Source organism: Mesoplodon mirus (assembly GCF_964341445.2).
Source record: "Mesoplodon mirus genome assembly, chromosome: 4".
NCBI classification, from domain to species: Eukaryota; Metazoa; Chordata; class Mammalia; order Artiodactyla; family Ziphiidae; genus Mesoplodon; species Mesoplodon mirus.
The window spans coordinates 29,220,044-29,233,641 of record NC_138979.1 but is presented as its reverse complement, the minus strand read 5'-3'; the positions used below and the strand labels follow the sequence as shown (position 1 = coordinate 29,233,641).

General features: G+C 44.8%; 1 protein-coding gene across 4 annotated transcripts in view; it reads left to right on the top strand.

Moving 5' to 3' along the window:
- WDR37 (WD repeat domain 37) overlaps positions 1-13,598 on the top strand; it is a 57,521-nt gene that overhangs the window by 12,119 nt on the left and 31,804 nt on the right. For 3 of the 4 annotated variants that reach the window (XM_082617257.1, XM_082617255.1, XM_082617256.1), the window contains exons 3-7: positions 3,370-3,466; positions 6,804-6,899; positions 7,197-7,261; positions 10,783-10,918; positions 11,836-11,907. In XM_082617257.1, the coding sequence (XP_082473383.1) occupies positions 3,370-3,466; positions 6,804-6,899; positions 7,197-7,261; positions 10,783-10,918; positions 11,836-11,907 (466 nt within the window). The remainder of the gene's footprint in view (positions 1-3,369; positions 3,467-6,803; positions 6,900-7,196; positions 7,262-10,782; positions 10,919-11,835; positions 11,908-13,598) is intronic. The other variant, XM_082617258.1, reaches the window with a different exon arrangement.

Below are 13,598 nucleotides of genomic sequence, written 5' to 3'. Positions count from 1 at the left end.
ACATGTTATAATGAAATAACTTATAGCTACATTTGCTATATCCTTATATAGGCGTAAGTATATACGTAAAAAAAATAAATACATATAAATTTATAATCATTCTTTTGCAATTAGAACTAATTCATCAGCCATAATGTTAAAGGAAAATATGGCTTAAATCTGAGAAACTGGCTCATTTGCATATTGACTTTGTTAGAAGCAAGCCGGGATGTGGAGGATGTGTTTCCAGGAGGCAGCTGTGTGTGCTTGGAACCTAGCGCTGCCTTTGCTGGCACATGGTAAACGTTCACTTAGTGTCCTCTTATGTGTTGACTGGATGAATAAATGAAATGGTTGCATTTTAACTTAAATTTGGAAATAAAATCATAGATTTAAGGAGCCTCCAAAATGGCTTTGATGTTTTTCGTGAGCTTGGATGGCCGTAGCAAAGCATCGCAGACTGGGAGCTTAAACTGCAGACACTGCTTACTCCCTGTCCTGGAGGCAGAAAGCTGGAGGTCCAGGTGTGGGCAAGTTGGTCCTCCTGAGCCCTCTCTCCTGGGTGTGGATGCCATCTTCTCCCTGTGTCCTCACAAGGTCGCTCCTCTGTGGGTGTCTGTGTCCCGATCTCTTCTTATAAGGAATGTTTGAATCAGAGCTGTGCAGTGGAACTTCTGTGATGGAATGTTGTAGATCTGTGCTATCACACATGGGAACCAAGAGCCACATGTGGCTAGTGGGACTGAGGAATTTTAAAAATTGAAATTAACTTACTTTTAAATTTAGTCAAATGTGGCTGTTGGCTACCCCCTTGGATAGTGCAGGTAGTCTAAGATACTTTTTGTGTGTGTGTGTGTGTGTGTGTGTGTGTGTTATGCAGGCGTCTCACTGTTGTGGCCTCTCCCGTTGCGGAGCACAGGCTCCGGACACGCAGGCTCAGCGGCCATGGCTCACGGGCCCAGCCGCTCTGCGGCATGTGGGATCTTCCCAGACTGGGGCACGAACCCGTGTCCCCCTGCATCAGCAGGCGGACTCTCAACCACTGCACCACCAGGGAAGCCCTAAGATACTTTTAAGTTGTTAGATTTACTTAAATTTCAAGCAGTGACAATTCCACAGCTGTCTCTGCTGGCATCTTCTGGTGGTAACACCATGTTCTCAGGGCCTTCTGTGCTGTCCCCGTTGTGATGTAGAGCCAGCAGGTAGTTGCATCTTGGGGTAACCCTTTATGAGGGTCATTCAGAACCCTGCGGGTGGGTTGGTGCCTGCTGGTGGACGAGGAGCTCCCTTGTGGGCTAGTGGGGGTGCTCTGCCCAGTTCCGTGGCAGCAGGACGGCGGTGACGGCGTTGGGCATGGGCATTTGGCATGGTAGGCGTGGGGCGGACCTCGGGTGCGAGAGGCCAGTGATCAGGGCATCTGAGTGGAGCCACAAGTCATTACCCTAGACAGGGTTGCAATCAAGCTGTCAGTTGTTGGGGAGTCTTTATGGGAATTTTGTGTCTTGGATTCATGAGTCAAGCATTTGAGGCACTGGTGCTTGGCTCAGAGGTGGGAGGCCCGTGTCTACACCGGGAAGCACCAACTGAGGCCAGGAAAGGGGCCTCCTTCCTCCTCTTTCACGTCGGCTGTGACAAAACACAGATTCTTTTAGAACTTTACTGAATCGTAGCTTTTGTGTCATGAGTTTTCTCAAATGATACCAGAAGTTCAGCACCTCTCACTTGGGGGTGGGGGTAGGGCGCCTGTGATTGCAGCTCAGAGGGTCAGACTGTTGGGAAGCTTGGAGGCAACCGCAGAGCTGGGCTGTGCTCCGCTTGCCTCTGGTGGAGAAGTTCCCCTTTCACTGCACGTCTCCTTCTTGATTCTCTTTATTTTATCAAGTGAAGTTAATGCTGACATTGTCTCCCTTTACGATTACATCTTACATGAAGCTGCATTTACCACTCGAAGTAAAGGAAATGTTTCAGCTGCTGAATAATGACCTTAACGTTAAATACTGTGAGGGTAGGTGAGTAGGAATTGATACACGGAAGAGGAGATTGGCCTTGGGAGGGGCCAGCAAGGCTCTCAACTGGTGCCGCCCCGCCCCCTCGAGGAGGGCTAAGTGAATGAGGGGTGTGGGAGAACGGGCAGGGGGAGGCCAGAGGCAGGTGGACAGGGTGTCAGACGTTAACTGTGATGGTTTATTTTGCGTTCATTGTTATTTTAAGATGTCGTTTCTTTTTTTTTTTCATGATTTTCTTTGCTATTTTAGAGGGGTGTTGAGAAAGGCTTATCACCAATTCTCCCAGATTGAATTTTTAAACAAGTGGCGTCACATATCTTTAAGTAGCTTGTAAAGTTGACGTTCATGTTCTGTGATTATTTCAAAACATGTTGCTAAACATTGGTATCATTACAGATCATTTTGCCTAAAATTCCTGTCTTCCTAAGAAGTTAATCTGAGAAAGGATTTAATAAACATTATGTCTTTTTTTGTATTTGCAATTCATTAAACATCAAAAAGTTTATGCTGCATATAAATTTGAAAACTCACTTGGAAAATTACAGTGGCATCAGTTAACCATTGAAACATTATTTTAGAAATATCTTATAAGAATTTTGTTTGAAAATAACTCTTAAGTGGTAGGGTGGGGCACATACAAAATATTGTCTAGGCCGCACCCTCAGGAGGTTGGAGGGGAGCATAGCCTCTGTCAGTACCAGCAGTGCCTGAGAACACAGTTGGTGCCTAGGACACCGGGCCCAGGAAGCTGCTTCTGCTGCTTCCTTTGACTTCCCGCCTGGTGGGGGCAGGGTGCTGGTGGTGGGCAGAGCACCTGCGAAGGCCTGGGAGCTTCCACGTGGGTGTTTTCATTTAGCCGATACACGTTTTGCTCTTACAGCTGAGAGTTCTTTTCCCTCCTTACAACAATCTTCTAGGTATTGAGTAGAGTTACAGGAAATGATCCAGTTTATTTTGCTTGAAGCACAGTGAACATGAGGACTATAAGGTACATCTTCTATTAGTAAACAGCTTATTAAAATTAATTTATAATACCATATGCTAGAGCTTAAAGGCTGTTTATAACTTCATTTTCTACAAATTTGGGAGTTTTTGAATAAGGTATGCTTGTTTCTTTCCTTGTGAAAGGAAGTTACATGTTTGAAGACGTGCTTGGTCTTAAATCTCATGCCATCCTGGGTAACCATTTATACAATTTGATTTTAGTTTCATCTGTAGAAATTAGAAACTTGAAGTTCTTTGAGTGTTTATGTATAAGAAAATATGTAAAGATGTAAAATAAGAGTTTAAATAATTCACTTTGGAAAAATTATATTGGTGCTTGGTGTCAGAGTTTCTCATTCATTCATTCGTTCATTTTAAGCAGAATCTTCTTTTTCTGCAGGATTCTAAACTGCCTTCCTCGGTTCGCAGTACTCTTTTGGAACTGTTTGGTCAAATAGAAAGAGAATTTGAAAACCTTTATATTGAAAACTTAGAATGTGAGTACCTCTCTTATTTTAAATACTTTTATAACTTCACTTCTCCATACAAATATTTGAGAGTTTAATTTGTGGGTAGACATTCACCTTTGTATCCCTTTCCTGTTCTGCTTTGACAAACTTTAGCGGCTCAGGATGGCACACGTTTATTATCTGCCTGCTCTGCACACTCAAGTCAGGGTGTTGGCAGAGTTGTGCTCCTTCTGGAGCATGAGGAGGAGCGTGTCTCTTGCTGGTTTGGGTTGTGATCTCAAGTTCCCTGTGGTGTGAAGACAGAGGCCCCCATCTTGCTGGCATTCCCCCTGTCCTTGGCTCGAAGGCCTTCCTTTCTCTTTATCCTCAAAGCCATCAGTGGCAGGCAGAGTCGTCCTTGCTCATCTCTGACTCATTCCTAGGGACACGTGGGAAGGATGGGCTGCCTGGGTCACACAGCATCATCTCCCATCAGAGGTCCTTCACCTCAGTCACACCTGCAGGGCTCCTTTGCCACCAGGTCATGTGTTCACAGGTTATCTTTGGGGCAGGCAGTATTCTGCTGACCACACCTGGCAATCTGAATTATGATTTTATGAAGAACGAATGCATCTTATAACTTTTCCTACACAAAGTATACTATAAATTAAGAAAACATTGATTCATTTCTTTAAAATATACTGTGTTTAGAGAATTTCCTAAAATGTGTGTATTATCTGTTTGACTTATTAAAGGTAAATCAAAAGAATTTTTAATTAGCTTGGCTTTAGTTTTTTTTTTTAATTTTAGAAACAATGCATTCATTTGCTTAAAGAGTCAAGCAGTGTAAGAAGGAAAGATCTACCTTTACCCCCTGCTTATAGGCCCATCCCACACTGCAAAGGAAAACATTTTCTGCATATTTTGCTTTTAGTTCTTCTCATGATAATTTTTGTTTTGCTTTGGACTTTATCCTCTTTTTTTAAATGTCTGTTAAGTTTTAAGGATGACATACTTTCCAACTTTCCAGCCTTAACACTTAACCAGTGATTTTGATTCAGAGACTTCCACTTTCTCTGAATCCAGGGATGCTGCCCGGATGCTAGTTTAGAGTTGGGCAGGTTGGGAAGTCCCTGGCACGTCTGATCCATTACCTGTGTCATTCACCATAGCAGGTTTTTTTTTTTTTTGTTTTGTTTTTTTGCGGTACGCGGGCCTCTCACTGTTGTGGCCTCTCCCGTTGCGGAGCACAGGCTCCGGACGCGCAGGCTCAGCAGCCATGGCTCATGGGCTCAGCTGCTTCACGGCAGTGGGATTTTCCCGGACCGGGGCACGAACCCGTGTCCCCTGCATCAGCAGGTGGACTCTCAACCACTGCGCCACCAGGGAAGCCCCACCATAGCAGTTTTTGATGAAAGGTTTTTCTAATTGCTTTTCCCTGGGAATGATTTTCCCCACACGGCTCTCCTTCCCTTCTCCTGCATGTCGTCCTGTCCTGGCAGCCAGATCATCAAATCCTAAGAGGAGGGATGGGGAATTTTCTCCACGTGTCTCTGGAGCTGGTAGCCAGGCATCCACGGCCACAATTAAGAAAGCACAGGGTCAGAAAGGCAGGGTCCGTCTGTGGGCTGCCTTGGCTTCTTGGTCATGATAATTTTTGTAAATTGAAATAATCTTTTATTTTAGCCGTGTCAGCCTTAGGCCACATGCATTCATGCTTTACTGTCAAGTGTTGGGAAATGAACCTGTCCTTCTTTACGCTCTCACTGTTCCATTATCTTCAGTTTTTGTTATTATTTTTTCAAATAATTTTTTAAAATTTATTTATTTTTGGCTGCGTTGGGTCTTCATTGCTGTGTGTAGGCTTTTTCTAGTTGCGGTGAGCGGGGGCTATTCTTCGTTGTGGTGCGCGGGCTTCTCACTGCAGTGGCTTCTCTTGCTGCGGAGCACAGGCTCTAGGCGTGCGGGCTTCAGTAGTTGTGGCACACGGGCTCAGTAGTTGTGGCTCACGGGCTCTAGAGTGCAGGCTCAGTAGTTGTGGTGTACGGGCTTAGTTGCTTCGTGACATGTGAGATCTTCCCGGACCAGGGCTCGAACCCGTGTCCTGTGCATTGACAGGCGGATTCTTAACCACTGCACCACCAGGAAAGTCCAGTTTTTGGTATTTTTATAGAGCTTGTGTTTATAAAATTTATATTATGCAAATGTAACCATAATCAGGATTTTCATGTTTTTTAAGTTGTTTCCAAAAATTGAATACTAATAAACAGCATTTGCATTGTTAAAATATTTTTCACTCTGGAAGTAATTGGTGTGGATCAGTGGTGAAGACAGTGTAATCCTGTGTCATTTAAACTTTGCTGTTGGAAAATTTAATGTTTTAATATTGGATTCTCTTATAAGTCCACCTTGAAAATTTACAGTGAGTAATCAAATAAAAATTAGGTATCGTGTACTGCATCTGATTTTTAAGGGTTTGTTATCAAGAGTTGTAGCAACCTAGGTATTACTGAATTTCCATTGTGATCTAAGGCCTTAGGTTTTATGAGTTGATGCAGTTTGTTCAAGAAAAACTATAGGGCTACAAACGACTAATGCTGGAGGTACTTGGAGTTTACACTGTCAGTTGCTTAACGGTTTTGGTGGCTTCCTGCTGCCTGTGAACATGTCCAAATGCTCAGGCTGGATCTGTTCCAAGCCTTTTGCCCTCGGCCTTCCTTCCACGCCACCCTCCCCACCCTCCCTGTAGCCTCAGCACACCGTGGGCAGCCTGGGTGGCGGCAGGTGCAGAGCCCAAGTGTTGGCTGCATGCGTGGCTCATGGGATCTCAGTTCCCTGACCAGGGATTGAACTAGGCCCTGACAGTGAGAGCGCTGAGTCCTAACCACTGGACTGCCAGGGAACTCCCAAATGTTAATTTTTGTTTCTTTCTTTTTTTTTTTTTCCCTTGAATTTTTAATCTTTGAGGTATATAATCTTCACTGTGTTCTGTGGTGCCAGGCAACAATAGTTAGGTTTTTTTATTGTATGTTTTTTCCCCCAATTTCAGTGGTCTCAGCTAGACTGTAAGTGTTTCATTGAGTTTTGGACGGTGTCAGAATAACATTTTGAAGTGCACTGAATAAAGTACAAAGGACACGAACTATGTTGAAATCCAAGAGCCCTGCTTGAGGACCCGATAGCACAAGGTCCTTCTGGTGTGGGAAGTGTGGTGGGCTTTGTAATTTTGGAATGATGTCTTGAGTTTTTTGGAACTCTAAATGTGACGTTGTTTACTGGGATATCATTCCTGTGTTTGTTTAGACAGTACCAATGTATAACATTTTTATGTGTTCACTTTTGGATTTGGTGAATATACATCAAAAGTACATGTTTTACTTTTCAGTGCGCAGAGAAATCGAGACTCTTAATGACCGTTTAGCTGCCGAAGGACAAGCAATCGATGGGGCAGAGCTGAGTAAGGGCCAACTCAAAACCAAAGGTAAGGCTGCCTTCCCACAGGGCTCGCCTACATATTACGCTCGGAGGGAGTTTGGAATTTAGTGGAGGACAGGACTCACTTCCTTTCTGCAGTCATCAGGACTTGGAATAACGTAATTTGGGTGTGGGTGTAGAAGGAAGAGGAGGTTTCGAGAAGCCCCGTGTCCCATGCCCTAGGCTTGCATCGTCCTCCTGTGTGGAACAGAAGGTGGGGCGAACTGTCTCCCTGTCCCAGCTCTGACGTTCATGGTGCTTAGGTTGTGTGATTGTCTTGACGGTTGGTTCTGTGTCTCTGCAGCCAGTCACAGCACCAGCCAGCTTTCTCAGAAACTGAAGACCACCTACAAGGCCTCCACCAGCAAGGTACGTGTGGCTCTCAGCCTGTCAGGTGTATGTAGGGTGTGCACATATGTGCGATAGAGAGAAACCTAATTTTTAAAAGGAGTATTGTCGGGCTTCCCTGGTGGCGCAGTGGTTGAGAGTCCGCCTGCTGATGCAGGCGACACGGGTTCGTGCCCCGGTCTGGGAAGATCCCACATGCCGCGGAGCGGCTGGGCCTGTGAGCCATGGCCGCTGAGCCTGCGCGTCCGGAGCCTGTGCTCCGCAACGGGAGAGGCCACAACAGTGAGAGGCCCACGTATCGCAAAAAAAGAAAAAAAAAAAAAAAAAAAAAGTATTGTTGATGTTAAGTGGCCATAGTGCATAAACACCTGGACGTTACCTTTGTTACTGCGGCTGATACATTATGTGTTAGTGTGGTTTTTTTTGTGGGAAAGTATACATTTCGTATTGTTATTTGGCTTGATACGGAGATTCTGAATTTGGAGAAGCTACTAAATGGGTATAAAGCAGTGGAACTTACGTTCTGAGCTATAGTTACATTTTAGTTCACCGCTTCTTTAATTTTCTAAGTATGATCAAGAAGTGAAGGTCTGTGTCCAAGGCAAATAGAGATATTTGTCATATTTTGCTTTTTTAATAATTATCTTCTGACCTTCTTAAAGTGGCAAAATTTTAATTATTTGGGAATTAATTTATCTATGGGGGAGTACTGTTATGAAGTAATATTTTGAGGTAATTTTGTGTGCATCACCACTTTGGAGTATTTGGAATAAACAAAAGATTAATTATCTAACCTTAATGAGCGTACCTTACTTTAGCTAAACCTTAGAAAAAAGTTGAAATTTGTGGTGAGTCTGCTGTGAAGGCTATAGTTAATGTTAGCTTTTTACTTTTCCAATTTGCTCTCTTCAGCTTAAAGTTACTTATTATGATATCCACAGTGAGATGAACTGCAATTCAAAGAGCAGCTTCAGTCTTATGCTCTTTCTGCTTATTTGAAAGTCTTTGGTAATTTTTTGTTTTTTAAAAATCTGAATATTGCTGACATTTTTTTGTGTTTCCTTTGAGTACTCTAGAGTGTAAGTGGCTAATTAAAATTTTTTAATTCTGTATTATCTAGCTTACACTTAGTATTTTTGCAGTTTTTAATAAATTAACATTAAACTACTTCTTTAAAATGTCAAGTAGGGTTATGTTCTTCCTTATCTAACTTCTTGTTATATTGTTTTGAATTATATGTTTATTCCAGTTTATGTATATAGTGTATGGTCTTAGAATTCCAAAACTTTGTGATCATTCCTTTTTTTTTTCAATTTTATTTATTTTTGGCTGTTTTGGGTCTTCGTTGTGGTGCTCGGGCTTCTTATTGTGGAGGCTTCTCTTGTTGAGGAGCACGGGCTCTAGGCGTGCAGCTTCCATAGTTGCAGCACGCGGGCTCAGTAGTTGTGGCTCACAGGCTCTAGAGCACAGGCTCAGTAGTTGTGGCGCACAGGCTTCGTTGCTCTGTGGCGGGTGGAATCTTCCTGGACCAGGGATCGAACCCGTGTCCCCTGCATTGGCAGGCGGATTCTTAACCACTCCGCCACCAGGGAATTCCCTGTGATCATTTCTGAAGTAGAGGAAGAAAGGATTATATAGAGTTACCCCTTACCATGAGTAGTAAAACTTAAGAATTGGGCAAAGGTAAAAATATGTACAATAATTACTTTAAAAGAATGTGTTAGACATATTTGAAGCCCCAGTCATTTTAGAGACTAAAAATTCATCTGGATTAGAAGAAACCATCTTCATAGCACCGTGCACCCATCTTAAAGAGTGAAGGTGAACATGGAGACCTGGCGTGTTCTGCCCTGGCCACAGCGTGGGTTCTCATAGTGGAGCCGGGCAGGCTTCTCACTCCCCCGCAGACCCACCCTTCCTGGGAGCCTGGGACGCAGCTCTAAGGCCTGTTGGGGCAGCGCCACATTCTAACCGGCAAACCGCTTTACAGGAACTTGTGCAATTGTTCACACAGGTTTTTATAAAGATAAGTATCTTTTGCTGTGAAAAAGCCTGTTTTGGTTTTTTAGAGCACTTTAAGTTGTATCTCAGTGCAGAATAATTCGGAAGCATCCTTCTGCTTTTGCATCACAAATGGTCCCTGGGAATAATTCAGTCTGTGTTGTGGGCCTCTTTGCAGTTGTAACTGAGTCCACATTTTTAAAGTAGTTCATAGGTGGTAAGAGTGTGACGGACACCTGGAAGCAGCGCCTGAGACTGTTTGCTCAGTATCATCAACTGCATGCCCTCTCCCCATACTCCTCTGGAAATGCAGTCGGCACGAGTGTTGGCCGTGACCCCAGTTTCTGCTGGTCGAGTCGGGGTGGTTCGTGTCTCGTAACAGTGCTGTCTGGAAGCTTCCCACCGCTCACCGTGCGCTTTGCCCCGACCCCTCCTAAAGGCGTCTGAAGGGCACCGGAGGCACAAAAGCACTTTTCCTTGTGGAGGGACCGCGTTGCCGGGTTGGGTGGGATATGAGCTTTCAGAAGGAAGAGGAAGGTGAGGGTGTGAGGTTGAGCAAGGCCTTCTTTCTTTCGGAAGCTCGTATTGTAGCCTGTCCTCCTTTTAAATTTAAACCCAGTCAGTGGAGCCTGTTTATTTAACTTGTGGAAGAGTGGATCTCTCCTTTGTGCGTCTGTTTTAGTCTTAGACTGTATCAGGAATCATTTGAGGGCTCATCCTGAGGTAGTGGAACAGTGGATTGTGTTTTAAGCCTTTATACTAGAAATAAATTTAGATACATTTTTAGGCCTTTGCTGATAAATCAGTGTTTAAAACAGCTCTGTAATACCACCCATTTTTCTTTTTCACTTGATTTTATGGTTTCAGTATTCTGATTAATTTAATTATTCTAATTTAATTAAAAGCTGAAAAGCCATCTTTTATCTTAGACAATTTAGAAACCAAATCTTTGTGTTTAATTAGCATCTTCCTCGTGCACTTATAAAAGAAAGTGAGAATTATTTGCTGTTTGTGTCATACAGGAGCAGAGTGACAGCCTAGTGCAGGGCTGGTGCCGAGCCTATGCTCAGTAACCTCATCTATTACAAGTGTTGTCTTTTGTTTCCTCCCCTACCTTGGACTCTTTTCCTCCTGATAATATGTGGTTGGTATGAATTACCAAAAATAAAAAAGCACAAGTTCCCAGATAATAAGAATAATTAGTGTTAAGGGTTTGGGGTATACCTTCCTAAGTTTTTCATGTCCTGCTACATCTTTTTTTTTTTTTTTGAAAATTTGGATATTTTGTCTGATGGTTTGGATTTGTGGGAGAGGACATGTAAGGTACACAGGTAGGCAAGCATTGGAAGTAGGGGGATCGTGGGGTTCTTCCGAGACCTTCATAAGGACTTCCTTCCTGCTATGTGAGATCCAGCTGCACCTATGTTGTGTTGCTGTAACATTTCAAATTTTCTATTCAGTGATTTATGCCTCTTCAAGACATGCTGTCTTATTTTTTTTTTTAAACACATTCGCTCAGTAAATTCCCATCACAATTTCAGATTGTCTCCAGCTTCAAGACTACCACGTCCAGGGCAGTGTGCCAGCTCGTGAAGGAGTACATCGGCCACAGGGATGGCATCTGGGACGTCAGTGTGGCGAGGACGCAGCCTGTGGTGCTGGGGACCGCGTCTGCCGGTGAGTCCACACCAGCCTCACTGCTGGCGGGCGTGGCCTGCCCTGGAAGCGGAAGTGGCCGAGTGGCGTTGAAACCTAAGCATGTAGAGGAGTCCGCCGTCAGGAGCCCCAGGGTGGCGTTAGAGAGACCCCCCTTTCTCCTCACTGGAGAGGAGATGCTTTTGAGAGCTAGTTAAGGTGCGTAACCTAATAACCCTTCAGAAAAAAATTCCTAAAATTAAAAATGTGCTCACTTGTGGAAAATGACTGCCAGCCTGTGAAAAGTTACTCACTAGCTCCTACCTTTTATAGTAGAAATAGGAAATGCTAACGTCATTAGAATGATGAAGAAAGTTTTTTCTTTTGTTTAAGACTGTGTTCATATATGAGCACCCCAGATTGTTTTGGAAATTACAGTTTAAGAAAAGAATACAGAGACCCTTTTCTGATATTTCTGAAATCTCACTTGGAAAATCTGCATTTTGTTTCGGGTTTCCCTTATTAAGTCTCCTTTTTATCTTTTTATTACCCAGAGAGGAGAGGTCCAAAGAGCGTGTATTATCTCAAATAATTTGTAACTGGTTTTGGATGCTACTTGCATTTGAATATAGCTTGATATTCTGAAATGTCTTAATATTTCAACAAAATAACGAGCCCTTGACTCAAGTGACCCCTGTGTCCCAAGTCCCCAGCCTGGTGCCGGCAGTGCACGGTGCCTACGCATTCAGGTCTCTAGGTTCCCCCTGCCGGTTCTGTGGCCTCGGACGGGTCACCGGCCCCCTATTCTCTCGGATCAGTTGGATCACAGAGGAGTTTGAGCACAGTTGTACGAGGTACTGGTGGTGACGTAACTTCTCAGTTTTAGAATTTTTATCTTCCTCTTTTATTAAAAAGACCATAAAATCGGCAGCTCACTCATGTTCATTTGAATCTTGCAGATCACACGGCTCTGCTGTGGAGCATCGAGACGGGGCGGAGCCTCGCCAAGTACACGGGCCACGTGGGGTCAGGTGAGCAGTGGGACCACGGGGTGTCCTCTCAGAGGGAGGGCCGGGCCTCTGCCTCTGACTGTGTGAGCTTCATGAAGGGGCAGCTCAGCTCCCTGAACAGCGTCGTCCCAAGGGTGGCGTAGAAAGCCGGCCAGTGCATACTTTGGAGCTGGAACACGTGCACTAGCATCACGAACTGTGTTCCATTGGGAGGGTCCTCGGGTGCAGAGGTGCTTTGTGTGTCAGCCCCTGGGATCCTGGTGGGTGTGGATGTGGGGCTTTTTCCTGCGGGCACCGGTGGGCAGATGTCTCTGTTCCTCCCAGCGCCCCGGCTCCAAGCCATGTGTCACGCTGCCCTCGGCTCCCTCACCCCTCACCCCTGCAGACAGGCTTGGCGGTGGTGTCCGCCCTCCACCTCCAGGGTTAGGTGTGTCCCCCACGGACTTGGGTGAAACCCCTTCCTCTGCGTGTCTTCCGTCCTGTTGGGGGAGGGAGTACCTGCTGTCCCGTCAGGGCCGTGGCCAGGCTCCTCCTCCTCTTAGGGCACCTGCTCTTGTCTGTCCCTGTCGCCTCAGCATGAGAACCAGCTTCTACCTTCCCACATGGAACGTCCCCCCGCCCCACATACACTCCTGCCTCGTCTGCCGTCCCCTCCAGCCGGGACCCACTGTCTTCCCCCAGGTCTGTGTCTGGGTGGCTGCTGCTGCCTGCAGTGGATGTGACAGGCTAAATAGACAACCTAAAAATTAAAGTGTTAGCCAGCCTGTGTAAAAAATTCACAGCAGTCTTCTGCTCATCCCTCCTCACTCCTCATTTTCACTTCTCAAAAGGCGACCACTTTTAACAGTTTTAAATAGTTTGCTTTTTTCTTCCATTTAAAAAAGTGGTCTATCTTATTAATTCTTAATTTTGGAGTTTTCTACAAGGAAGTGACTCTTTCTAAGGAGAAGGAGATTGGCCTGCTTCCTCCCTCCATCCCTCTGTGCTCCTTGTCATCGTGAAATGGTTATGGCTCAACTTCCATTTAAATGGATGTTCAGGTTTTACGTACTTGTGGCTGCATCCATATAGTTCACAGCTCCCAAGCACGTACCTTACTTGGAATCCCCAGTTTTGCTTCTTCTGAAGGGAATAGTGGCCTTTTATTTTGGCCTCGTTCCATGCAGATCTGCCTGACATGTGGCATTCCCTGCATGTCTGTGTTCCTTTGCTGTCACTCTGGCCCCTCCCTGAAGCCTCCCCTCCTTCTGACAGTTGGTACCCAGGGCTGTAGCACAGATGCCTGCAGTCTACCTCCTGTGTCCTCCTGGGCTTTCTCTCCACCTCTGCCCTCTGTCACCTCCTGTCTTCTGGACCCTCTTCTTTCTCTTTCTTCAGGGAAGCCTGTCTTTCATTAGCTTCTTTCTTAAAGGGTCTTACAGGAAAATTTTGAGACTATAAGATGCTTGAAGAATGTATTTTACCTTTACACTTGACGGGTGGTTTGGCTGAGTGTAGTCTTCTATGTAGGAAGAGATGAAGGTAGTGCTCTGCTTACCTTTTTTTTTTCTTTTTAAAAATTTTTTAATTTTTAATTTATTATAAATGTATTTGTTTATTTATTTTTGGCTGCGTTGGGTCTCTGTTGATGCGCACAGGCTTTCTCTAGTTGCGGTGAGCAGGGGCTTCTCTTGTTGTGGAGCTCGGGCTCTAGGTATGTGGGCTTCAGTAGT